At 39.6% G+C, this 26,930-nt stretch overlaps 1 protein-coding gene across 1 annotated transcript; it reads right to left on the bottom strand.

The window, feature by feature from the left end:
• Positions 1 to 2,305: 2,305 nt before the first annotated feature.
• LOC129564027 (olfactory receptor 1F1-like) lies at positions 2,306 to 25,464 on the bottom strand. The gene is made up of 2 exons (XM_055437658.2): positions 25,451 to 25,464; positions 2,306 to 3,191 (listed from the first exon to the last, which is right to left on the bottom strand). The coding sequence occupies exons 1-2, from the start codon at positions 25,462 to 25,464 to the stop codon at positions 2,306 to 2,308; spliced, it is 900 nt and encodes a 299-aa protein (XP_055293633.2).
• Positions 25,465 to 26,930: the final 1,466 nt, after the last annotated feature.

Genomic DNA, 26,930 nt, shown 5'->3' with positions numbered 1-26,930 from the left:
GTTCATTGGAAGGACTGATGTTGAAGCTGAAACTCCAATACTTTGGCCACCTGAAGAGAAGAGCTGACTCATTTGAAAAGATCTTGATGCTGGGAAAGATTGAGGGCAGGAGGGAAAGGGGCGGCAGAGGATGAGATGGTTGGATGGCATCACTGACTCAGTGGACATGGGTTCGGGTAGACTCAGGCAGTTGGTGATGGACAGGGAGGCCTAGTGTGCTGCAGTTCATGGCGTCACAAAGAGTTGGACACGACTGAGCAACTGAAGTGAACTGAACAGAGCCACAAACCCAGCCTGAAGATGAAAAAAAGTGCTAGGTTTATTCAACCGAGACAGTATAACTGGGATATGTTTTAGCATTATTGGATGCAGGAAAAGTCTAACATTTAATTCATAATCAAAGGTTAGGATATTCACATATTAAGAATAAAAGAGCCCAGGTATCACGTCAACTTTCATACACACACTTCAAGTCCTCATATTCTTTTGTATGTTAAGATATGATTTTGTTTATGTTTCTATTGATTTATTTTGGACTCCTGGCACTTACCCAGTGTGGCACTTTAACAGCCTCTGTCCCAGAAAATTTTAATCTTAAACGTGTTCTCTATCAAACGTGTTTTCTATCGGGATAGCTAAGAGGCAAAAGTTAGTACACTGTTTCATGGATTGTATCAATGGGACACTAAACTCAGTGGGATTTAATTGACTCATCTAGTATTACTAAACAAGTCAGCAGAAGATAAACTAAAAATAAGTTTTCTATTTTGAGAGATGACAATGATTTAGTTCAATTTGGTTTACTGAATACTTACCCTGTTTCAGGCATTATACCATGCTAGAGCTACAGAGGTGAATAAAGCAGCCCTGTATACTATAAAAAGTTCAGATCATCTTGGATAACATCGATAAATATCCTTATATTTATGATTCATTGTGATAAGTGATACAATAGCAAAATAAATGTTATAGGATCCTAGAAGAGATAAGAGAATAATGTTACCTGTAAAGGTGGAGTAATTATGAAGCAAGTCACAGAGAATGTAAGACTTGAGACAGGGCATTTAAAGAGTGTCAAATGTCTGTAGGAAGAGGGAATGGAATAGATATTCCTGGAAAAGATGTAACCTGTACAAAGAAAACAGTAATGCAAATCCATGTGTGGAAAGTCACTCAGTTGTGTCCGACTCTTTGCAACCCCATGGAGTGTAGCCTGCCAGGCTCCTCTATTCATGGAATTCTCCAGGCCAGAATACTGGAGTGGGTAGCCTATCCCTTCTCCAGTGGATCTTCCCAACCCAGGAATCAAACTGACGTCACCTGCATCATGGACAGATTATTTACCAGCTGAGCTAACAGGGAACCCCGAAGAATGACAAAGTATCCAGTGCAGCTGGAATGAAGGGTGTTGCAAAGATGGTGAGGGGATAAGGAATGATGATTCTTACATTTGGAAATGCAAGTGAAGGCAGGTGGTAGAGCATTTTATATGCTGAAGTTTATCTTTGCTGGGGAGCCTCTGTAGGGCTCAGAGCAGGACAGATGATGTGATTGTTTCTTGCCTTGGTTTGTTTTTCTTCTATTAATGTGTCTTTTTTCCTTCCTTAGTATACGATAATTATACAATATTCACCTTAAAGTATTATTGTGTGAATCAAGTCATTGTTTTGAAGTTGTGAATTTTAAAATGGTATTATCTGTAAGATATTTTGAGCTATTGTCGTCATTTTTTCTTCCTTCCTCCCTCCTTTCGTTCCTTCCTATCAATGATTTAGCAAGTACAATTTGGTTGAGGCAGAAAGGAAACACCTCACTTACATTTCCAATGTAATGTAATTCGAAATGCCCTCACTTATATTTCTAAACGTAAGAATCATCATTCCTTACCCCCTCACCACCTTTGCCACCCCCTTCATTCCAGCTGCACTGGATACTTTGTAATTTTTTGGGCTTCCCTGGTAGCTCAGCTGGTAAAGAATCTGCCTACAATGCAGGTGACCCCAAATTAGTAAATACTGACTACACAACCATTAGTTTATTCAGGGGAAACTCTAAATTGTGAAAGACTATGGAATAAAGGAGCATTTTTGTTTTGTTATTATTTTACCTAGAGAGATAAGTCTGATCTAGATTCTTGGATCTGGATTCAGGGCAGCAAATGGATGGTAAAGAAACTATCATTGTGGCACAGTAGCCTGAGGTTTTGGACTCTGTGTTCTCATCGAAGTGTAAGAAGGTGATATAGGCATTTCTTATGGCAGGAATCACCATCTCCAGAAATAGGTTTTCCTGATAAGTAGTCTCCTCACAGCTCCTTCATGTCCTTGTTCCTTACACTATAGATGAAGGGGTTCATCATGGGAGTCACCATTGTATACATGACAGCAGCCACCTTATCCTTTTCTGCTGAGTAGGCAGAAGAGGGAAGAAAGTAGACCCCACTGATAGATCCATAGAAGAGGGACACAGCTAATAAATGGGAGCCACAAGTGGAGAATGTTTTCCACTTCCCCTTAGCTGAAGGAATCCTAAGTACAGTGCAACCAATAAGGCAATAAGAGACACAAATGAAGGTGAATGGAATGAAGATAGCTGATCCCCCAATTACTAGGATTGTCAAATCATTGATCTGGGTGTCTGAACAAGCCAGCCTTAAAATGGGTTCCAGGTCACAGAAGAAGTGTGGAATTTCTCTCTGATCACAGAAATTCAAGAGGCCCAGCAGACCGAGATGAAGTCCTGAAACAAGATTACAGACAACCCATGGAGTCACTACCAAGAGGGCACAACGCTTCAGACTCAGTAATGCAGCGTAGCATAATGGGTGACAGATGGCATACACCATGGCTGCCAAGAGGAAATTGTCCAGGTCCACCAGCAACATAAAAAAGTACATTTGTGTAAGGCATCCTGCAAAGGAGATGACTGGGCTCTGGTTTTGGATGTCTGCCAACATTTTGGGGACTGTCGTAGATGTGAAGCAGATGTCAGTGAAAGATAGATTGGCAAGGAAGAAGTACATGGGGCTGTGGAGGTTAGCATCGTTGACAATAGTCAGGATGATAAGTAAATTTCCAACCATGGTAACCAGATACATGCACAAAAACAGCACAAAGATGTGCTGCTGTGAGTCCCAGGAGGAAAAATTCACAGAGATAGTTTGGTTTCCTTGGAGCCTGATTCTTCTGTGTCTAAAAAGGGAAAGAATGTGACTTTACTGTAAAATGGTAACATGACACAAAAGCTAGTCAGAGGACACTGTACCATACTATAAAAGTGTATCGAACTTTGGAACTTATTTTCTGAATCTTATTTTCTGATTACTAAAATACAAGCTCCAAAAGGGTATGAATTTTATCTACTATGATCAGTGCTGTACACCAGTGCTAAAGATAGTGCCCAGAATATAGTAGGTGTTCATTAAATATTGGTTGTGTTTATACACTAATGAGTGACTAAATTAAAAAATAAATATTTTGAACGTATGACTCACTATCTTTATGACTGTTTTCTGTGCTTTTCTAAGCCTATTTCATCAATTTTAAAACGTGGAGAATATCCACTTTATAGAATTTTTGTGAGGATGGCAAGGACACATGTGAAATGCCTATATCTGTATTTTAGCTATTGCCTTAGAAATAGTAGCTGTTATCATTCACTAATTTGGAAAAAGCACAAATTTTAAAGGCAAAAAGAAACCTTTAAAGAACATATAGCTGAACCTCTGTCTTCGGGCAGTTAAATATTCAATACGCATACAATGATTTAGCTGATCATGTTTCACTGTTCCAGAAACAAAGATGCCACACTCAACTTACAACACCTGATCCAAAATTTTGGGCTCCAAAATCACTGCAGATGGTGACTGCAGCCATGAAATTAAAAGACGCTTACTCCTTGGAAGGGAAGTTATGACCAACCTAGAGCATATTAAAAAACAGAGACGTTATTTTGCCAACCAAGGTCCGTCTAGTCAAGGCTATGGTTTTTCCAGTGGTCATGTATGGATGTGAGAGTTGGACTGTGAAGAAAGTTTAGCACCAAAGAATTGATGCTTTTGAACTGTGGTGTTGGAGAAGATTCTTGAGAGTCCCTTGGACTGCAAAGAGATCCAACCAGTCCATTCTGAAGGAGATCAGTCCTGGGTGTTCATTGGGAGGACTGATGCTGAAGCTGAAACTCCTGGCCATCTCTTGCGAAGAGTTGACTCACTGGATAAGACTCTGATGCTGGGAGGGATTGGGGGCAGGAGAAGAAGGGGACGACAGAGAATGAGATGGCTAGATGGCATCACCGACTTGATGGACATGAGTTTGACTAAACTCCGGGAGTTGGTGATGGACAGGGAGGCCTGGCGTGCTGTGATTCATGGGGTTGCAAAGAGCTGGACACGACTGAGTGACTGAACTAACTGACTAATTAGCTCTTCCTCAAATCTTTCTGAAAACTTCCCAGTTTTTACATCTCAACAAGGAGAAATTAGTCATTACCATAAATACTCCTGAAGTCCTGTAGGGATGTCCACTAAATTAAGCAATGCAATGGTAAGTGTTCTTAACATGACCATTTATGATGGAGCTACTTGGGCGAAAGCCACAATGAAGAAAATTTGGGGATAACACTTTAATAAGTATTTATTGAGGGCTTACTATGTTGCAGTTGCATTCAAGTGCTAAGTGCTTTATATCAATTATTTTATTAAATATTCACCACAACTCAGTGAGCTAAGTAGGTCTATTAAGAAAATGTTCTGTTTGCAGATGAAGAAATCAAGAATTAAATAATTTGATAAGAGTGATGCATAGCTAGTGTATATTCTGAGCCCAGTCTGACTGCAGAGCCTTCTTGATGAACTATTAATATTATGCTATATTACTACTATACTGCTTACGGCTTCATGTTTGTGAAGAGCCTCACCTATGTTTTAGGCACAGAAGAGCTTTCTCAGCCAAAGTAAAAAAGCTAGTAGATGATGGAGCTTGACTTTGAATCTTGATGCCAAAATGTTTTTGCCATCTCTGTGTAAGTCCAAATGAGAGCAGATGGGCTTACAAATGGGAAGCTTTATCTTTGCTTATTCCAATTTACACCCTATCTATGCTGTTGTGAGATCCATTTTATTAATACACACTTGTTACTTACTCAAAAATCTGTATGTCTTCATATCACTTTTCCAGTCTGACAGAACTGGATTGCCATTGTATTAATTCACCTACTTCTGTTGGTTTGCTGTTTAGCTTTGTACACTCTGAAAAAAGAAGTTACCAGAACTAATGAATAGTTGAAGCAAAATTGCAAGAGAAATGTTGCACTTACTTAACAACACAATTTTCCCCAAGTACCGTGGCAGTTCTTATTTGCATACTAACAAATAAATGTGATAAATCCCGGGCAGGATCAGTTCTTGTGGGACCTCTGCTATGCAACATTTAGCCATTTCATATGTACAGAATGTACTGGAAATAATAAACTGACATATTATTATAGATTCTTCACTGATGCAGGCTATATTAGCAAAATTTGACAGTCCATGTTTCTGATTTGATCTTCAAACACCGTATCAGTTAGTTCAATTTAACTGCTTGTTCTCATATACTCTCCCCAAGCTGGCACCATCTTTCACAACCAAACACATGAGTATATTCAGCTTTTCAACCCTTGTGTATTCAAGTGACTGATTTGGCACAATACTCTTGTAGTGACCTTGAGGAACAAATGTTTGCATATTTGAGTTGAGAGTCCCTCTCCTATGGAACTTACCTACATGTTTTGTGGCTATTTCCAAAGCTTTTCAGAAGGAAATAATGCCACTTCCTCAACTTAAAAAAAATGATGATTTTCCCAGCCATAGATGTGAACATTTTCCCTTCCTAAAAACAGAAAAAGGCAGAGGAGAGGGCTGAAATAGAACTGAAAACCTCAACTGGTGGTGTTGTCCCTGCTCTTGGATTTAGAAAAAGATCACCCTAGGGCTCAGGACACAATCCTCTAGGCTACTCATTAGAAACTACTCTCAATTCCATCCTCTATGGACCAAGACCTCCCTACTGGGATATATTGATATTCGCTGATTTCTCATATATTTTGTTATAAAAATAATTATTAAACATGAATAATGTATATCAATTGTATGCATAGTATAATGTATTCATATAAATTATATGTATAAGTCATATATATATATACGAATAGAAAGCCAACCTATGTCCCTGTTGTATTTTCACTCTAGTTAGAAAACTAAAATTACCAACTTTTGAAGGAAAACTTCACCTTCCTTTTTACCTAATAGTTATCTTTTGTATCTCCATATAATCCAATAATAAGCTGACTTGGGTAATATTTGGAAAACTTTAGTAATGAAAGCAAAACTGCAGAGTACTTATTATTTGTCAGGCATTATTCAAAGCCCTTCATGTATATTAACTCAGTTGATTTATTTTCACAATAAAATTTGAGGTAGGTAAAAATATCATCCCCTTTTCACAGAGGAAGACACTGAAAACCAAAAGGTTAAATGATTTGCCCAAGGTCATACAACTATTTGATGGCAGAGCCAAGGTTCTTACCAGAAACTCTTGCTCTTAATACCATTTTCTTAATTGCTGTATTGAATTATCACTTATTAATCACGGGGGATCTTTGGAAGGGGGAAAGGCATTCTGAGAATTTGACTAAAAATATCTTTGGAAGTATCACTCATATCATTCTCCCTACCCTGAATCCCAGCAAATGTTCTCACTTCCTATTTAACTCTACATCCAAACCAGGAGTTTGTGAAAGTTTCACTACCCTCTTCTTTCTTAAAGTTATTATGGAAGGACATCCTTCCCCTTACTGAAGGCCAATCCCTTCACCTATATTCTGGATTCCTTCCCCTACTGCCTTCCCAAGGGACTTATGTTATCAGTTAATTTCTTTCTTATATCTTCAACCAACCCTTCTCTACTGGATTTTTCTTTTGGCTTTAAAAAATGTTATAAATTTTCCTACATTCAAAAAAATAAATAAAAAGACAAGCAAATCCTCCAGGATTCCTTAGCCTCCTCAGTTACTAAACAATCTTACATCTACCATTAAACACAAATTTCTTGAATTGTCTACCTTTCTGTCTCCATTTCTTCACCTCAACCCACTCCAATCTGTCTTCTGCACCACACAACTCCAGTGAAATAGCTCCTGATAAGGTCACAGTGATACCTGTGTTGCTAAATCCACTTCTTGGCAACTTAACAGCACTCACCTCAGATGATAGTCCTCTTTCTTTATATTACTGTTCTGTTGTTTGTAGTTGCAAAGTTGTGTCTGACTCTTTTGTGACCCCATGGACTGTAGTCTGTGAGGCTCCTCTGTCCATGGGATTTCCCAGGCAAGAATACTGGAGTGGGTTGCCATTTCCTTCTCCAGGGGATCTTCCCAACCCAGGGATCAAGCCCTGGTCTCCTGCATTGGCAGGCAGATTCTTTACTGCTGTGTGTGTATATACACATATATGTAAGTATATACATATATATAAGTATATACATATATATGTATATGTATATATATTCCAGTGGTCATGTATGGATGTGAGAGTTGGACTAAAGAAAGCTGAGTGCCAAAGAATTGATGCTTTTGAACTGTGGTGTTGGAGAAGACTCTTGAGAGCCTCTTGGCCTGCAAGGAGATCCTAAAGGAAATCAGTCTTGAATATTCATTGGAAGGACTGATGCTGAAGCTGAAACTCCAATACTTTGGCTACCTTATACAAAGAACTGACTCCTTGGAAAAGGCCCTGATGCTGGGAAAGATTGAAGGTGGGAGGAGAAGGAGATGACAGAGGATGAGATGGTTGGACGGCATCACCAAACTCACTCGACAGACATGAGTTAGAGCAAGCTCCAGGAGTTGGTGATGGACAGGGAAGCCTGGCGTACTGCAGTCCATGGGATCTCAAAGAGTCAGACATGACTGAAAGACTGAACTGAGCTGATAGCTGACTTACAATGTTGTCTTAGTTTCAGGTGTACAGTGCAGAGATTCAGGCATATATACAGGTATATATCTATATCTATATATTTCTCTTTGGATTCTTTTCCTTTATTGGTTATTGCAAACTACTGAGTATAGTTCCATGTGCTATACAGTAGGTCCTCTTTCTTGATGTACCCTCTTTTGTTGGATGTTGAGAACCCTGAATCCCTTGGCTTTCCTTCTATCTCTTTAACCACTCTTTCTCCATCTCCTTTCATGGCTCTCCCATATAACCTTTAAATGTTTTGTTGTGATGTCACAGAATTTTTATTTGCTCACTGTATTCTACCCCTAGAATAATATTATCCACTTTTGTTACTTCAGTTAAATTTTTATGTTGATGATTCTGTTTCTTTCCTCTAATTAGTTCTCTCTCTGAGCCCTGGAATCATATGCCTAACTGTTTGTTATAAACACTTCTATATCTCATAAACACCTCAAATTCAGTATTTTCAAATCCATATTCATTGTCTACCCACACCACAGCTGAAACCAATTTTGGCCCTGTTCCATTATTCCTTACCTCAGTAATATGTAATATCATTGATTTTTGTCATTTTTTTAAACTTCCATCTTTATTTCTTAAGATCTCATTATTTAAGTCTTGTAGATTCCCCATCTTAAATATCTCGTATTTCTCCATCACCCTTTTTGAAGCCATCACCATGTTTCTATCTCTACTTTTGTTCCTTCCAAATAGTTTTAAGGCTGACTTCAGTGACTTCATAGTCCTCTTAGTTTATGGCCCAGAATTAATAATGTACCTACAATGCCTGGCCTTCTTCTGAATTCTCATGTTGTACCACTTTCACCTTCTTTCAGTTTCTTGAGAGTCCCAAATTCCTTCTTATCTTATTGCTTTTTCTCTGGAAGGAAATACCCTCTATATTTGGCTAACATGTTTTTACTTCAGGTCTCAAAAAAAAATTTTTTTTTGGCTCCACTGAGTGGCATGCAGAATCTTAGTTTCCTGAACAGGGATCAAACCCAAGCCCCTTGCAATGGAAGCACAGAGTCTCAAGCGCTGAACCACCAGGGAGACCTTTCAGGTCTCAATTTAAATTCTCCTTCTGAAGGTATACCTTCTCTGATCTCTCAAACCTATGTCAAATCCTTGCAGTGATATCCTATAGGCATCTATATATCTCCCATTAACAGTACTTTGAGTACTTATTTTTCCTATTATTCTATAAATTCTATAAGTACAGGAATATGTCTATCTACTGCTGCATTCTCAATGCTTAGCAAAGTGCATGACAAATTGTTTGTGCTCAATAATTTGTAAATGATTGAATTAATTGTGAAAGTCTCTCCACTATGTCTGACTCTTTGCAACTCCATGCACTATACAGTCAATGGAATTCTCCAGGCCAGAATACTGGAGTAGGTAGCCTATCTCTTCTCCAGCAGATCTTCCTGACCCAGTAATTGAACCAGGGTCTCCTGCATTGCAGGCAGATTCTCTACCAACTGAGTTATAAGGGAAGTAGAAGAATAGAAATTTTTATGGAACTTTTAATTTGGGTTGGGAGTAGAGATCAAAGAGGGCTTCCCAGGTGATGCTAGTGGTAAAGAACCCACCTGCTAATGCAGGAAACGTAAGATACCCGGGTTCGATCCCTGGGTTGGGAAGATCCCCTGGAGGAGGGCATGGCAATCCGCTCCAGTATTTTTGCCTGGAGAATCCCATGGACAGAGGAGCCTGGCGGGTGACAGTCTACAGGGTCGCAAAGAGTCAGACATGACTGAAGTGACTCAGCATGCACATAGAGTTCATGGAAAACTTTAAAGAGAAAATAGGTTTAAAAATATGTGTTGCATAATGAAATTAAGGATGAGATTGAGGCATTCTAGCATTTTGAAACATAATTTTTAGATATAGGTGGGGAAATGTAAGTCCTCAAAGTACAAGACAGTACAACTTAGAGTTGCCCAGTGTGGGCTGTGAGCAAGGGAGAAAGGGGTAGAAGGTGAGATTAGAAAGTAATAGGTTGAGTATTGTTGTGAAGACTTTGTGTATAACATATTATCAATGTTGTTTGGCAGCATCTAAGAGAAATAGCAAGAGTCATTTTGTGCTGTGGGAAATTCAGAGATCAGAGCTGACTGACAGGTACTGGGGAAGAACTATCATCAGAAACACAAAGAAAAATAGCTATAATTCCTCATTTCCTTTGTGGCTATACTTCTCTGTTTGGAGGTTCCCTGGAAATCTGACTCCCTATTTCTAGTGACCAGAGAGCATGTATCGGGCTTGCGTAACTTTCCAATTCACTGGAGAAAGGGCAGAGTTAGTTATAAAGATTGAGGAATGAGGAGTCGTGTCACTCTATAGTAAACATATCAGCACAATTCCCTGGGCCCGTTGAAAAACAGTGTCTTTTCATACCTCTTTTGTGTCCCTTTTTCAATGTGGTAAATCCCATCACAAATGTCATTGGATTGTCCATTTTTCCAGGAGACTTGGACTTTCCTAGAGGAGATTTGTAAGTCTTCAGGCAATTGGTATGCAGCATTGTAATGTCTAATTCTTTTAAGGGACACATTTGGAAACAGAGAACAGTGACACTGACCTTTTCTCTGAGAGGCTGTCTTTGCAAACGTCATAGCCAACGTGTTTAGGAATTGCTCATTTGTGGTTGCTGTTCAGAGGCTGGGGAAGGAAAGTGTCCTGGGAATTGACAATAGCAGCAAAACAGTACAGAAAAGAGCAGGGATGTTCAGATATGATGAATGGAGTCATTTTAGTTTTGAAAAGATTGATGCTTCCTCGTTTGGAGGATGGATCCATATACCCTTAAATTCTTAATTGAGTGTATGTTTGTTTGTTTGATATAGAGGATCATAAACATGGCCATGGTTTCAGTTGTACTTATATTCTCAACTACCTGAGTGACCTTTGGAAAACCCTTTCTCTGGGTATTAGTTTTATTCTCTGTAAAATGAGTGAGTTAGACTAAATTATCTCTACGCTCCCTTCCCACTCTGACATTTGACAATTCTATGATTTATAATTGGGTACATTTATGCATGTTGTGGTGGAGATGTGATCTTACATGACTCGAAGGTGGATAGTAGAAATAGTACAATTTCTTTTCATCTAACACAGTGGGTTTGGTGTATGTGTTTTGATGTATAATTCAAGAAGTTTTTCAATTTTTAGCTTAGGGAGAGTTCGTGACAATAAAATTACATTCTGCTTAATCGCTTCACCTATGTTGTGTGTGTGGGTAGGGGGCTTATTATAGAAGAGTGTGTTGGCGAAGAGAGGTCATCTGGAGGTGGTAATAAAGGTAAGCTCCTGTTTGTGATGAACAGACAGGAGAAAGGGGAGTAAAAGATTAAACATAGCTTTAAATAATCTGTTTAATAGAAGTTTTTAAAAAAATACTAGGAAGCTTGTCAACTAAATTGGAGCCAATCTCTATTTAAACCCTAAATGGAAACCTCTTCAAGGTGGATAAACTAACTATCCATCTATTGGTTGCTTCACTAATGGGATAAAGAGGCAGTGTTAGAGCTCTTCTTGAGGATTCAGTTCAGTTCAGTTCAGTCGCTCAGTCATGACCGACTCTTCACGACCCCATGAATCACAGCACGCCAGGCCTCCCTGTCCATCACCAACTCCCGGAGTTCACTCAAACTCATGTCCATCGAGTCGGTGATGCCACCCAGCCATCTCATTCTCTGTCATCCCCTTCTCCTCCCGCCCCCAATCCTTCCCAGCATCAGAGTCTTTTCCAGTGAGTCAACTCTTCGCATGAAGTGGTCAAAGTATTGGAGTTTCAGCTTTAGCATCAGTCCTTCCAATGAACAGGATTAGAGAAAAGGAAATGAAGTGAGAGAAGCATCCCATAGGTCTCTTCTCTCCTCTAACTCTCATTCGTTGCGGGGGGGCGGGGGGGCGGGTAGGGCGGGTGCAAGGATCCAGGATTCACTCTCTTTACCTGTTTCTCTTTCTCCTCCACAAACATCCTTAACAGGAAAAAAACAAAAATTACTGAGAGGAGTGAGAAAGCTGAGAGATCAGGGTTGGATTAACTACAGCATCCCTGTTCCATTCAATTACCAATTTATGGAGGTTTTGTTGGCAGCTACATAAGGAGACATTGTGACATAGCGGGAGCACTGAAGAAAAACCAGTAGGGAGATATTTGGGCATCAGAGTTAAATCATTTAGTTCCTATTATTGCAGAGAATCATAGCAGATGGTGTCACACTTTACTATTCAGCTTGCTTTATTTGATTCATGAGCCATAGTTTGCCAACCCTTAGATTTTATGCTTCCCCATAATGTTAGTTTATTGTGTGAGTGAAAAGAAATGCAGGGGAGTAAAATGTAGAATAGATAAAGCACAGGTAATCAAGATCATACTCAAAAGCAGCTAGCTATACAGAACACATAAATTTTTTCAGGAGAACGCATATATGTACAGTGACAACTCTGCCTCCCAAAGCAGTCTTTCAAAGCAACAACTAAATTAATGGCAAACAATAGAATGTAAAGTAGAGGATCTGAGCAGACCAAGTTAGGTGGGTTTTAGAAAGGACTTCCTGGAGAACAGAAGTTGAGGGGAGATGACCATTCCTATATGCAGAATTGTTTCATAATCAGGTCAGCAGGACACCTTTCTAATCAATGTTTCAATTTCAGTAGTAATCTTGACATTTTCAACCATGGTATGGTGTTATTGGTCTGTGTTAGGTAATATTTGTTATCCTGTGGGTATTAGGGAGCACACTGTCCTTAAAGACAGCTGGCAAGGAAACAAGGTACTTGCAAGCTTCTAATTGGCTTGAGAAAGGATAAAATTTGCCACCTGAAGTGCCAAGGGAACAAGTACATAGTGTACTTCTTCCCTAATGAGATTCAAGATTGGTGGAGAATGAGGATCTTCCTAATTTTCAGTTATTTGGATGGTGAGTCAAGAAAGGCAGAATTCAACAGTGAAGTGCAGAGTAAGGGTCACAGTGACTCAGGGTTTAGCAGCCCTTAAATCTCCATTGCCTTCTTTTATTTTTTTTCACTTTTTAAAAAATTTATTTTATTGGAGGCAAATTACCTTACATTAATACATTGGTTGGTTTTGCCATACATTGACATGAATCCGCCCCGGGTGTACATGTGTTCCCTTTCTTGAACCCCCCTCCCACCTCCCTCTTCCCCATATCCTCCCTCCATGTCATCCCTGTGCACCAGCCCCAAGCATCCTGTATCATGCGTCGAACCTGGACTGGTCACTTATGATAATATACATGCTACAATGCCGTTCTCCCCAATCATCCCACCTTCACCCTCTCCCACAGAGTTCCAAAGACTGTTCTATACACCTATGTCTCTTTTGCAGTCTCGTATACAGGGTTCAGGTTACCATCTTTCTAAATTCCATATATATGCGTTAGTATACTGTATTGATGTTTTTCTTTCTGGCTTACTTCACTCTGTATAATAGGCTCCAATTTCATCCACCTCATTAAAACTGATTCAAATGCATTCTTTTTGATGGCTGAAAAATACTCCATTGTGTATATGTACCAAAGCTTTCTTATCCATTCATCTGCAGATGGACATCTAGGTTGCTCCCATGTCCTGGTTATTATAAACAGTGCTGCAATGAACATTGGAGTACATGTGTCTCTTTCAATTCTGGTTTCCTTGGTGTGTATGCCCAGGAGTGCGATTGCTGGATCATATGGCCGTTCTATTTCCAGTTTTTTGAGGAATCTCCACACTGTTCTCCATAGTGGCTGTACTAGTTTGCATTCCCACCAACAGTGTAAGAGGGTTCCCTTTTCTCCACACCCTCTCCAGCATTCATTGCATGTAGACTTTTGGATAGCAGCCATTCTGACTGGTGTGAAATGGTATCTTTGTGGTTTTGATTTGCATTTCTCTGATTATGAGGGATGTTGAGCATTTTTTCATGTGTTTGTTAGCCATCTGTAGGTCTTCTTTGGAGAAATATCTGTTTAGTTCTTTGGCCCATTTTTTGATTGGGTCGTTTATTTTTCTGGAATTGAGCTGCAGGAGCTGCTTGTGTATTTTGGAGATTAATCCTTTATCAGTTGCTTCATGTGCTATTATTTTCTCCCATTCTGAAGGCTGCCTTTTCACCTTGCTTAGAGTTTCCTTTGCTGTGCAGAAGCTTTTGATTTTAATTAGGTCCCATTTGTTTATTTATGCTTTTATTTCCAATATTCTGGGAGGTGGGTCTTGGAGGATCCTGCTGTGATTTATGTCAGAGAGTGTTTTGCCTACGCTCTCCTCTAGGAGTTTTATAGTATCTGGTCTTACATTTAGCTCTCTAATCCATTTTGAGTTTATTTTGGTGTATGGTGTTAGGAAGTGTTCTAGTTTCATTCTTTTACAAGTGGCTGACCAGTTTTCCCAGCACCACTTGTTAAAGAGACTGTCTTTTGTCCATTTTATATTCTTGCCTCCTTTGTGGAAGATAAGGTGTCCATAGATGCGTGGGTTTATCTCTGGGCTTTCTATTTTGTTCCATTGATCTATATTTCTGTCTTTATGCCAGTACCATACTGTCTTGATGACTGTGGCTTTGTAGTAGAGCCTGAAGTCTGGCAGGTTAATTCCTCCAGTTCCATTTTTCTTCTTCAAGATTGCTTTGGCTATTCGAGGTTTTTTGTATTTCCATACAAATTGTGAGATTATTTGTTCTAGTTCTGTGAAAAATATCGTTGGTAGCTTGATAGTGATTGCATTGAATGTATAAATTACTTTGGGTAGTATACTCATTTTCACAATATTTATTCTTCCAATCCACGAACACGGTATATTTCTCCATCTATTAGTGTCCTCTCTGATTACTTTCATTAGTGTTTTATAGTTTTCTATGTACAAGTCTTTTGTTTCCTTAGGTAGATATATTCCTAAGGATTTAATTCTTTTCGTTGCAACAGTGAATGGAATAGTTTCCTTAATTTCTCTTTCTATTTTCTCATTATTAGTGTATAGGAATGCAAGGGATTTCTGTGTGTTGATTTTATATCCTGCAACTTTACTGTAATCATTGATTAGCTCTAGTAGTTTTCTGGTAGAGTCTTTAGGGTTTTCTGTGTAGAGGATCATGTCATCAGCGAACAGTGAAAGTTTTACTTCTTCTTTTCCAATTTCGATTCCTTTTATGTCTTTTCCTGCTCTGATTGCTGTAGCCAAAACTTCCAGAAATATGTTGAACAGTAGTGGTGAGAGTGGGCACCCTTGTCTTGTTCCTGACTTTAGGGGTAATGCTTTCAGTTTTTCACCATTGAGGATAATGTTTGCTGTGGGTTTGTCATATATAGCTTTTATTATGTTGAGATATGTCCCTTCTATTCCCACTTTCTGGAGAGTTTTTATCATAAATGGATGTTGTATTTTGTCAAAGGCTTTCTCTGCATCTATTGAGATAATCATATGATTTTTATTTTTCAGTTTGTTAATGTGGTGTATTACATTGATTGATTTGCGGATATTGAAGAATCCTTGCATTCCTGGGATAAAGCCCACTTGGTCATGATGTATGATCTTCTTAATGTATTGTTGGATTCTGATTGCTAGAATTTTGTTAAGGATTTTGCATCTATGTTCATCAGTGATATTGGCCTGTAGTTTTCTTTTTTTGTGGGATCTTTACCAGGTTTTGGGATTAGGGTGATGGTGGCCTCATAGAATGAGTTTGGAAGTTTCCCTTCCTCAGCAATTTTCTGGAAGAGTTTGAGTAGAATAGGTGTTAGCTCTTCACTAAATTTTTGGTAGAATTCATCTGTGAAGCCGTCTGGACCTGGGCTTTTGTTTGCTGGAAGTTTTCCGATTACTTCCTCTATTTCCATGCTTGTGATGGGTCTGTTCAGATTTTCTATTTCTTCCTGGTTCAGTTTTGGCAAGGTGTACTTTTCTAGGAATTTGTCCATTTCTTCCAAGTTATTCATTTTATTGCCATATAATTGCTGATAGTATTCTCTAATAATCCTTTGTATTTCTGTGCTGTCAGTTGTGATCTCTCCATTTTCATTTCTAATTTTATTGATTTGGTTCTTCTCCCTTTCTTTCTTGATGAGTCTGGCTAGTGGTTTGTCAATTTTATTTACCTTCTCAAAGAACCAGCTTTTGGCTTTGTTGATTTTTGCTATGGTCTCTTTTGTTTCTTTTGCATTTATCTCTGCCCTAATTTTTACGATTTCTTTCCTTCTGCTAACCCTGGGGTTCTTCATTTCTTCCTCTTCTAGTTTCTTTAGATGTAGAGTTAGGTTATTCAGTTGACTTTTTTCTTGTTTCTTGAGGTGTGCCTGTATTGCTATGAACTTCCCCCTTAGCACTGCTTTTACAGTGTCCCAGAGGTTTTGGGTTGTTGTGTTTTCATTTTCATTCATTTCTATGCATATTTTAATTTCTCTTTTGATTTCTTCTATGATTTGTTCATTATTCAGCAGCATGTTGTTCAGCCTCCATATGTTGGCATTTTTAATAGTTTTTCTCCCGTAATTGAGATCTAATCTTACTGCATTGTGGTCAGAGAAGATGCTTGGAATGATTTTAATTTTTTTGAATTTACCAAGGCTAGATTTATGGCCCAGGATGTGACCTATCCTGGAAAAGGTTCCGTGTGCTCTTGAGAAAAAGGTGAAATTCATTGTTTTGGGGTGAAATGTCCTATAGATATCTATTAGGTCTAACTGGTCTATTGCATCATTTAAAGTTTGTGTTTCCTTGTTAATTTTCTGTTTAGTTCATCTATCCATAGATGTAAGTGGGGTATTAAAATCTCCCACTATTATTGCATTGTTGTTAATTGCCCCTTTCATACTTGGTAGTAATTGTCTTACATCTTGGGGTGCTCCTATGTTGGGTGCATAAATATTTAGAATTGTTATATCTTCTTCTTGGATTGATCCTTTGATCATTATGGAGTGTCCTTCTTTGTCTCTTTTCACAGCCTTTGTTTTAAAGTCTATTTTATCTGATATGAGTGCTACTTCTGCTTTCTTTTGGTCTCTATTTGCATGGAATATCTTTTTCCAGCCCTTCACTTTCAGTCTGTATGTGTCTCTCATTTTGAGGTGGGTCTCTTGTAGACAACATATATGGTGTTCTTGTTTTTGTATCCATTCAGCCAGCCTTTGTCTTTTGGTTGGGGCGTTCAACCCATTTACGTTTAAGGTAATTATTGATAAGGATGATCCCGTTGCCATTTTCTTTATTGCTTTGGGTTCAAGTTTATACACTCTTTCTGTGTATCCTGTCTATAGAAGATCCTTTAGCATTTGTTGGAGAGCTGGTTTGGTGATGTTGAATTCTCTCAGCTTTTGCTTGTCTGTAAAGCTTTTGATTTCTCCTTCATATTTGAATGAGATCCTTGCTGGGTACAGTAATCTGGGCTGTAGGTTATTTTCTTTCATCACTTTAAGTATGTCTTGCCATTCCCTCCTGGCCTGAAGAGTTTCTGTTGAAAGATCAGCTGTTATCCTTATGGGAATCTCCTTGTGTGTTATTTGCGCCTTTTCCCTTGCTGCTTTTAATATTTGTTCTTTGTGTTTGATCTTTGTTAATTTGATTAATATGTGTCTTGGAGTATTTCGCCTTGGTTTATCCTGTTGGGGACTCTCTGGGTTTCTTGGACTTGGGTGATTATTTCTTTCCCTATTTTAGGGAAGTTTTCAACTATTATCTCCTCAAGTATTCTCTCATGGTCTTTCTTTTTGTCTTCTTCTTCTGGGACTCCTATAATTCGAATGTTGGAGCATTTAACATTGTCCCAGAGGTCTCTAATATTGTCCTCATTTCTTTTAATTCGTTTTTCTTTTCTTTTAATTCGTTTTTCTTTTTTCCTCTCCGTTTCATTTATTTCTACAATTCTATCTTCTAGCTCGCTTATCCTGTCTTCTGCCTCTGTTATTCTACTGTTTGTTCCCTCCAGAGTGTTTCTGATCTCATCTGTTGCATTATTCATTGTATATTGACTCTTTTTTATTTCCTCTAAGTCCTTATTAAACCTTTCTTCCATCTTATCAATCCTTTTTTCCAGGTTATTTATCTGTAACTCCATTTTGCTTTCAAGATTTTGAATCATTTTCATCATCAAAATTCGAATTTTTTTATCAGGTAGATTCCCTATATCTTCCTCTTTTGTTTGTGTTGGTGGGCATTTATCTTGTTCCTTTACTTGCTGGGTATTTCTCTGCCTCTTCATCTTGCTTATATTGCTGTGTTCGGGGTGGCCTTTCCCTCTTCTGGCAGTTTGTGGAGTTCTCTTTATTATGTAGTTTCCTCGCTGTGTGTGGGGTTGGACGGGTGACCTGTCAAGGTTCCCTGCTCAGGGAAGCTTGTGTTTGTGTTCTGGTGGGTGTAGCTGGATTTCTTCTCTCTGGAGTGCAATGAAGTGTCCAGTAATGAGTTATGAGATGTCAGTGGGTTTGGAGTGACTTTGGGCAGCCTGTATATTGAAGCTCAGGGCTATTTTCCTGTGTTGCTGGAGAATTTGCATGGTATGTCTTGCTCTGAAACTTGTTGACCCTTGGGTGGTGCTTGGTTTTAGTGTAGGTATTGAGGCGTTTGATGAGCTCCTATCGATTAATGTTCCCTGGAGTCAGGAGTTCTCTGATGTTCTCAGGATTTGGGCTTAAGCCTCTTGCCTCTGGTTTTTGGTCTTATTCTTGGAGTAGTCTCTAGACTTCTCTATCTGTCATTTCCAAGGTGGTTCCCTGTGTTTTAGCTTCTGTTTGCTGGTCTCTTCAGTGTCTAATTTCCGCCGGGATATTAGGGGGTGGGTGGACACATTTTAAGGCTCAGTTGTTCAGTCCTGTTCCGGGAAGGGAGGAATGCTGCAGACAAATATCTCTGTGGGGAGTGCTTGCAGCGTCTTGGCCACACTGGGTTTGCCCCTGCTCACAGCACGTGTGTTGTCCCAGTCTACACTGCACAGGCTCTAGGTTGCTCTGCCGGGAACTGTCCGAGGCCAGCGCTGGGTTGTATGCACTTCCCAGGTCTGAGTGGCTCAAGTTCAGTTTCTCGGGTACTTCACAAAGGTGCAGACTTGGTTGGGCCTGCGTTTTGTGCCTTCCCCAGTCCGAGCAGCTCAGGTGACCAGGTGTTTGGCGAGTGTGGTCGCTGCGACTTATCGCTTCCCCAGTCCCTGCCACTCGGTTTTCTGGGTGTACAACCGGCACACCTTCTCAGGCGGATATCAACCGGCCCGAGCCCAATAAGTCTTGATTAGCAACAAGCCTGCCTGCAGTTTGTATCGGATGCCTTTCTGGGGCCATGGTTTCCCACTCCGGTTCTGGCTGACCTCCCTGCCTGTCTCGGCAGGGGATGGGGAATGGGCCAACCACAGCTGGCTCGCTCTGCTCAGCCCTTTGTTCTGTGAGCGGGGCTGGTGGAGTCTTAGGTTAGAGCTTTCTGCCTTTTTGCGGGGAAGCTATCCCACAGTCTGCTTTGCTATCCCCAGTTCTCTCAGATTGCCCTCATGGCATTCAAGCCCAGTCCTCTCTTTAAGCAGTTCAGCTGGCTTCTCCCTGCCCAGCCCCCGCTTGCTAATGGTGTATGCAGGCGTCTGCGCTGCTTCTCCGCTGGGAGTTACCGTTTGGTGGGTAATCTGTGGGTTTTAATTTTTCTTTCTTTTTCCTCCCAGTTATGTGGCCCTCTGAGGTTCCAAGGCTCTCCACAGATTCATCAGTGAGAGTGTTTCCTGGTGTTTGGAAACTTCTCTCTTTTTAAAGCCTCCCTTCCCAGGACGGAGCTCCGTCCTTACCTCTTTTGTCTCTCTTTTTATCTTTTATGTTTTTTCCTACCTCCTTTTGAAGACAATGGGCTGCTTTTCTGGGTGCCTGATGTCCTCTGCCAGCATTCAGAAGTTGTTTTGTGAACTTTACTCCGCATTCAAATGTTCTTTTGATGAATTTGTTGGGGAGAGAGTGGTCTCGCCTTCCTATTCCTCTGCCATCTTGTTCCTCCCTCCAAACTTTTTTTTTTTTAAATCTATTGCCTGATTAAAATATATATATTGTAAGGAGGAAGGTGAAATTTGAGGAAGATTTGGTAGCAAGAAGACATTGTGATGACAGTGAAAAGTGGAGTTCACTCAGTCCAGAGCCAGTGTTTTCCATACCCAGCCCAGGCACTGAAATGTTCTGGTAGCTCTTGCTGTTTCTCCCATCATGCCAAGTGGACCACTGAAAACCATGTGATTAAATGATTGTTGCACAGTTGGGATTCCTTGACCCACCAGCCCTCGTCTCCCGGCAGTTTCCAGCCCCTGGTGCTGGGCCCAGCTCACAGCGCCACCGTTCACCTGGCTGCAAAGCTCCATTTTAATTTTAAAAGACCAACTGGTTATGCATAATAAATTCATTTTAGAGAAGTAAGAAAAGCCAAATGGAGATAGTAGATTTTTGCAGTATTCCAGGTGAGAAAAAATTGTTACCTTGTAAAGGGATTAGAAATTGAACAGAAGGTGGAAGAATTTAGAAGATAGAGTTAGAAGAACTTGGTTACCTTTGGATGAGGGAGAAGTAGATAAAAAAGGAGGCATTAAGGTGTTAAGTGTGAATCCTAGGTTTCTGGCTAGATGGACAGTGGTACCCTTCACTCAGATGGTCAGACTAACTGGAAGACAACAAGAGTAGATATGGGGAAGCAAACATTGACATTAATTTGATCTGCTTCTTTTGCTGCCCAAGTGTTTTTCATTTGGTTCTTTTGCTCCAAACTTAGAAAAACAGTTTTAGTCTGAATTACTCAGATTTTATTTTCTTGGACTCCAAAATCACTGCAGATGGTAACTGCAGTCATGAAATTAAATGACCCTTGCTCCTCGGAAGAAAAGCTATGACCACTAGACAGCATAGTAAAAAGCAGAGACATTACTTTTCTGAAAAAAGTCTGTCTAATAAAAGCTATGGTTTTTCTATTAGTCATGTATGGATGTAAGAGTTGGACTATAAAGAAAGCTGAGCGCTGAAGAATTGATGCTTTTGAGCTGTGGTGTTGGAGAAGACCCTTGAGAGTCCCTTGGACTGCAAGGAGATCAAACCAGTCCATCCTAAAGGAAATCGGTCCTGAATATTCATTGGGTATATACTGAAGCTAAAGCTCCAATACTTTGGCCACTTAATGTGAAGAACTGACTCATTGGAAAAGACCCTGATGCTGGGAAATATTGAAGGGGATGACAGAGGATGAGATGGTTGGATGGCATCACCAACTTGATGGACATGAGTTTGAGCAAGCTCTGAGAGATGGTGATGAACAGGGAAGCCTGGCGTGCTGCAGTCCATGGGGTCACAAAGAGACACGACTGAACAAATGAAATGAACTGAAATGAACTGAATTCAGATTTCCAGTATTCTATTTTGCTCTTCTTACATGTTTGTGCTCAATCTTGTCCAACTCTTTGCGACCCCATGGACTGTAGCCTGCCAGGCTTTTCTGTCCATGGGATTCTCCAGGCAAGAATATTGGAGTGGGTTACCATTTCCTCCCCCATGGGATCTTCCTGACCCAGGGCCTTAACTCATATGTCTTGTGTCTCCTATATTGGTAGGCGGATTCTTTATCACTGTGCCACCTGGACTTAGATAAGGAATAAAGTGAATGAAAATCATTATTATTATTGTCTGACACCACAACTATTAATAGCAATACAGTGTAGTCTAAAGGGTATCAGTTGAGTGCATAAAATCTACTGACCTGGGGATAAGATGATGTGGGTTCTACATTCAGTTCTGTCACTAACTCACTGTGTGACGTTAGACTAATCATCTGCTCAGTTCAGTTCAGTCTCTCAGTCTTGTCTGACTCTTTGCGACCCCATGGACTGCAGCATGCCAGGCCTCCCTGTCCATCACCAACTCCTGGAGTTTACTCAAACTCATGTCCATTGAGTTGGTGATGCCATCCAACAATCTCATTGTCTGTTGTCCCCTTATCCTCCCGCATTCAATCTTTCCCAGTGTTAGGGTCTTTTCAAATGAGTTAGTTCTTCCCATCAAGTGGCCGAAGTATTGGAGTTTCAGCTTCAGCATCAGTCCTTCCAATGAATATTCAGGACTGATTTCCTTTAGGATAGACTGATTGGATCTCCTTGCTGTGCAAGGGACTCTGAAGAGTCTTCTCCAACACCAGAGTTCAAAAGCATCAATTCTTCAGTGCTCAGCTTTCTTTATAGTCCAACTCTCACATCCATATATGACTACTGGAAAAACCATAGCTTTGACTAGACAGACCTTTGTTGGCAAAGTAATGTCTCTGCTTTTTAATATGCTATCTAGGTTGGCCATAAATTTTCTTCCAAGGAGCAAGTGTCTTTTAATTTTATGGCTGCAGTCACCATCTGCACTGATTTTGGAGCCCCCCAAAAAATAAAGTCTGCCAGTGTTTCCACTGTTTCCCCATCTATTTGCCATGAAGTGATGGGACCAGATGCCATGATCTTAGTTTTCTGAATGTTGAGTTTTAAGCCAACTTTTTGACTCTCCTCTTTCACTTTCATCAAGAGACTCTTTAGTTCTTCACTTTTCTTCCATAAGAGTGTTGTCATCTGTATATGTGAGGTTATTGATATTTCTCCTGGCAATCTTGAGTCCAGCTTGTGCTTCATCTAGTCCAGCATTTCTCATGATGTACTCTGCATATAAGTTAAATAAGCAGGGTGACAATATACAGCCTTAACGTACTCCTTTCCCAATTTGGAACTAATCATATAACTGGTTTCCTGATGTGCAAAATCAGGTTGCAAATATATTAATTGCCCTTTTGCTAAGCTAATATTTGCCTGGGAAATTAGAGAGGATCCATGTTTATTTTGAGGGCTAGAAAGAGTATTTATGAATAATTAAAGTACAAATTATTATTGGGACTTCCCTGGTGGCTTAGTGTTAAAGAATTTTCCTGCCAATGCAGGAGATGCAGGAAATGCAGGTTTAGTCCCTGGGTTGGGAAGATCCCCTGGAGAAGGAAATGGCAACCTACTCCAGTATTCTTGCCTGGAAAATCCCATGGACAGAGGAGCCTTGTGTGCTACAGTCCATGGGATTGCAAAGAGTCGGACATGACTTAGCAACTAAACAACAGCAATGTAGGTTCTGAAGAGAAAGCTACAATATATTCACCTTACTGGCAGGTAATTATGGCCACTCGTATTGAGAAGCTATCATGTGCCATGTGCTTTACCTATGTTTTCATAGTTAATCATTGCTATAAGCATATGTAGTTAATATTGCCTTTTTACCAACAAGAAATGTAAGGCTCAGAGAGAGCAACTTGGCGAAAGTAACACTGCTAGTTAGTAGTATATCCTAGATTCAGATTCAGTTTGGTTGTACTGCTGCTGCTAAGTTGCTTCAGTCGCAACTCTGTGTGACCCCATAGACAGCAGCCCACCAGACTCTCCCATCCCTGGGATTCTCTAGGCAAGAACACTGGAATGGGTTGCAATTTCCTTCTCCAGGGGAAGTTCCCAACCCAGGGACTAAACCTGCATTTCCTGCATCTCCTGCATTAGCAGGAAAATTCTTTACCACTAAGCCACCAGGGAAGTCCCAACAATAATTTGGTTGTACTAGAAAGCCAGTATATTTTCAGCTTATTAGTACTATCATTTGTGCATAGCAAACTGCCTCTGAAACATGTTTGTGAACTTAAACTCATTGCACCTTATAAGTAGGAAAAAAATAACTGTAATCCATCCAGTTCAATATCTTGGTTTATAGGTAAGAAAACTGAAGGCCAGAAAGGAGGAGTTATTAGCCAAAGATCAGACAGCTACTTAGTGGCAGAGCTGAGGCCAGAGTCCACCGCTTCAGACAACCTGCCCATTGCTCTTTCTAATTTGAAGCCTGAAGATAGGGCCTGATCCTAATCTGCCCAGGTGTGTCAGTGCATACCAATACAGGCCTCCTGGGTTGCGAAGATCCCCTGGAGAAGGAAACGGTAACTCACTCCGGTATTCTTGCCTGGAGAATCCCATGGATGGAGAAGCCTGGTAGGCTACAGTCCACGAGGTCGCAAAGAGTTGGACACGACTGAGCGACTGAACGGAACGGAATCTCACAGGGGTGTTGGAACAATGAAAGTGCAGGAAAAGATCTGAGTGGGATTTGGATGAAAAAAATTAGTGGCATGAGGTTTTTTTAGCATTTGCAAAAACATAAGATATAATTAAGGAAAGAGTTTATTTACACAGCAGCCTTTGTTTTAGGAGTCTTTCAATTAGCCTCAGATTCTCTCAAGGGAGAACGATTCTGTTTTATATGATGTATATATTCTGTTTTATATTCTGCTTGTGAATATACAGTTGGACCATGAGTGGCTATTTATATGGATAGAAGTCCAAAAAGCTAAAAGCCTCAGTCCTTCCAGAAGAAAGACTTGAAAGAGATGAGTCAAATGCTGAAAAGTATCCTTGATAGAAACAGCAAGATGTTGTAGGTGAGTTTAGTGGCACTGTGCATTTTGTTGAAATCCCTACATTTGGAGTAGAGAAGAGTGAACAGTGGTGGGCTTTTTCAGAAAGAGCCACTGATTTGGTTCATATAGTAAAATTTGATCTATTTTAGTATGTTTGCTTGAGGCCTAGAACTTGATAAACTTCAGACAGAAAGATAAGTTTTTCTTTGAGTAACTCCAAATTGCTTTTCACATTTCTGTTTTATGTCCACAGAGGGAACACACAATAAATGTGGATAAGAATGTAGTGGACTGGAATCAGAGCTGATGAATGCCAAGCTTACATAAACCAAGGTTTCCAGTCCTGGGTGCTTTTCTTTCTCCCTGTTGGTAGACATAGTAGAACAAGATAGATGTTCTGAGTCCTCCTAACTCCTATCCCATTACTCAAGGATTTGGGAGACAAGGCAGTGCAATTGCTGTGTTGAAATAGAAGAGGATTTAGTGGGCTAGGCTGTGAGGGGGTTAGAGGAAGAATAGAGGAGGGAGCAGTGCATCAAGTACACGACTTGTGTTCATAGGAGAAGTGTAAATGGAAGAAGCACAGAATCTAACTCCCTGCAGTAACCACAAGCAACTACCACTCATTTTCCTGAAGACACATCAGGAACTCAATGTTCACAGCCTTTCTGACCCTGAGAGTTTAATTACAGAGAAGGATCAGTTCAAATGCTTGTTGGTTTGTCTTTGCAGTCATATTTGTATAGTGATGTTGACTTTTGAAAATGAAGAAACTTGAGCAACTTGACTGAGTCAAATATTGTGGATAGTCAGCACTCTGCATGCCTGTCTGACATTTTTCGGTTACAGTCATGTTTTTTTGTGGCTTGAGGTTATTTCACAGATATATTTCTTTTGGTTGTTTCTAGTGATTATATATCTATCCAGCCTATTAATATCAAATGGTGTTTTTAGCCATCCCTCAGTGATGAATCATTTGGAATCTTTCATGAAATGTCTTTTAACCATTCCCATCTTGCACCAAACCCCACTCACCTTTCAAGGTCCATGTTCAATATTACCTCCTCCATATGTTTTTTTTCCCCAAGCCTACCCCACTTCACCCTGAAAGAATAACACTGGTTCTTCTTTGCTGATGTAGTTCTTTGTCTTTATTTTACATATAGTTGCCTTCCTTGCTATGTTCTGGGATCCTTGAGGGCCAGGATTGGGTCTTACACATGACTGAATCCCCTAAATATATAACATGGTGATTTAGACATACACAGTAGATGAGTATTTAAATAGCAATATAATGAACATTTCTGCATAAATTGCTTTTATTTATTTTGGATTATATCCTTGGATGTGTATTCCTTTTTGTTTGTTTCCTATTTTTTTATTTGAATTTTTACAGTGTTGTGTTGGTGTCTGCCATACAACAATGCAAATCAGCTGTTATTATACATACACCCCCTTCCTCCCTAGCCTCCCTCCCCTTCCCCCATCCTATCCCTCCAGGTCATCACAGAGCACCAGACTGGGCAAGACAAAGAATAAATATTGCCATCAGCAATTTACAGAGTCATGCTTCCTGACAGTGGTCTTTATTACATATACATACATACCAAGGTTTTTGGGAAACTTGTGTTTTAATTTGCATTATGTTGAGGTTACATGTTTTATCATGTCATTACATACTCAGTACGTTCCCTACTGTGCATGTTGTTCATTTTGTGACCACTCATCTGGTGAGCTTCATACATTGATCTCATATGTTTCATTACTTATATGTTCTGATGGGTGTTTTTTTAAAGTTCTGCTCAATTGCCTATTTTTCTCTTTTGGTGGTTTCCTTTTTGATCTCCATTTTGTTATAGTACAATGTGCACAAGATTTTTCGTCATATTTTAAACACATCATCCTGGCTTTGATGCTACCCTCAATTTTTTCAATAGCTACACTAGCTAGATAAACAATGCTGTTCTTTTTTTTCCCTTAGTTTCACAGTTTAGATTTTGGTGTTTAACTTTTTGATCCATCTAAAATTTATTGAAATAGATGACATGAGGTACATATACAAATTTATTTCTCTTTTTATGAGTATAAACTTTCCCCCATAATATTTATTTGTTAGTGTTTCCTTTATTGTGTGTGTATATGTGTGTGTGTATTCTTTCTAGCCAACTGGAAATATTTTTATATATTTGTTTTTCCTTTTCTAAAATATGCTATTTCATTGATCAATATTAACTTTTTGCTCAATGCCAAATGGTCTTTTTTTATATGTATGGCTTTGTAATAAGGTTTAAAAGGTTTTGAGAGGCTATTTCCATCATTACTAAAAATAATGGTTTTTGGAATTTTTGTCTTCTTATTCTTCCAGGTCAATTTCACTATAAATTTGTCATAGCCTATAAAATATTCTTCAGAATTTTAAGTTGATATTGCATTAATTCTATACATTAACTTAAAAAGTCTCATCTTTCTTATATTTTAGCTTTGCTGATTGGAAGCAAGGTGTCTTTTTCCATCT

This window comes from Moschus berezovskii, chromosome X (assembly GCF_049115385.1).
Source record: "Moschus berezovskii isolate FMDL1 chromosome X, NW_MosBer_1.0, whole genome shotgun sequence".
NCBI lineage: Eukaryota > Metazoa > Chordata > Mammalia > Artiodactyla > Moschidae > Moschus > Moschus berezovskii.
Note: the sequence above shows the minus strand (reverse complement) of the source record. Positions and strands in the feature narration are given on the sequence as shown.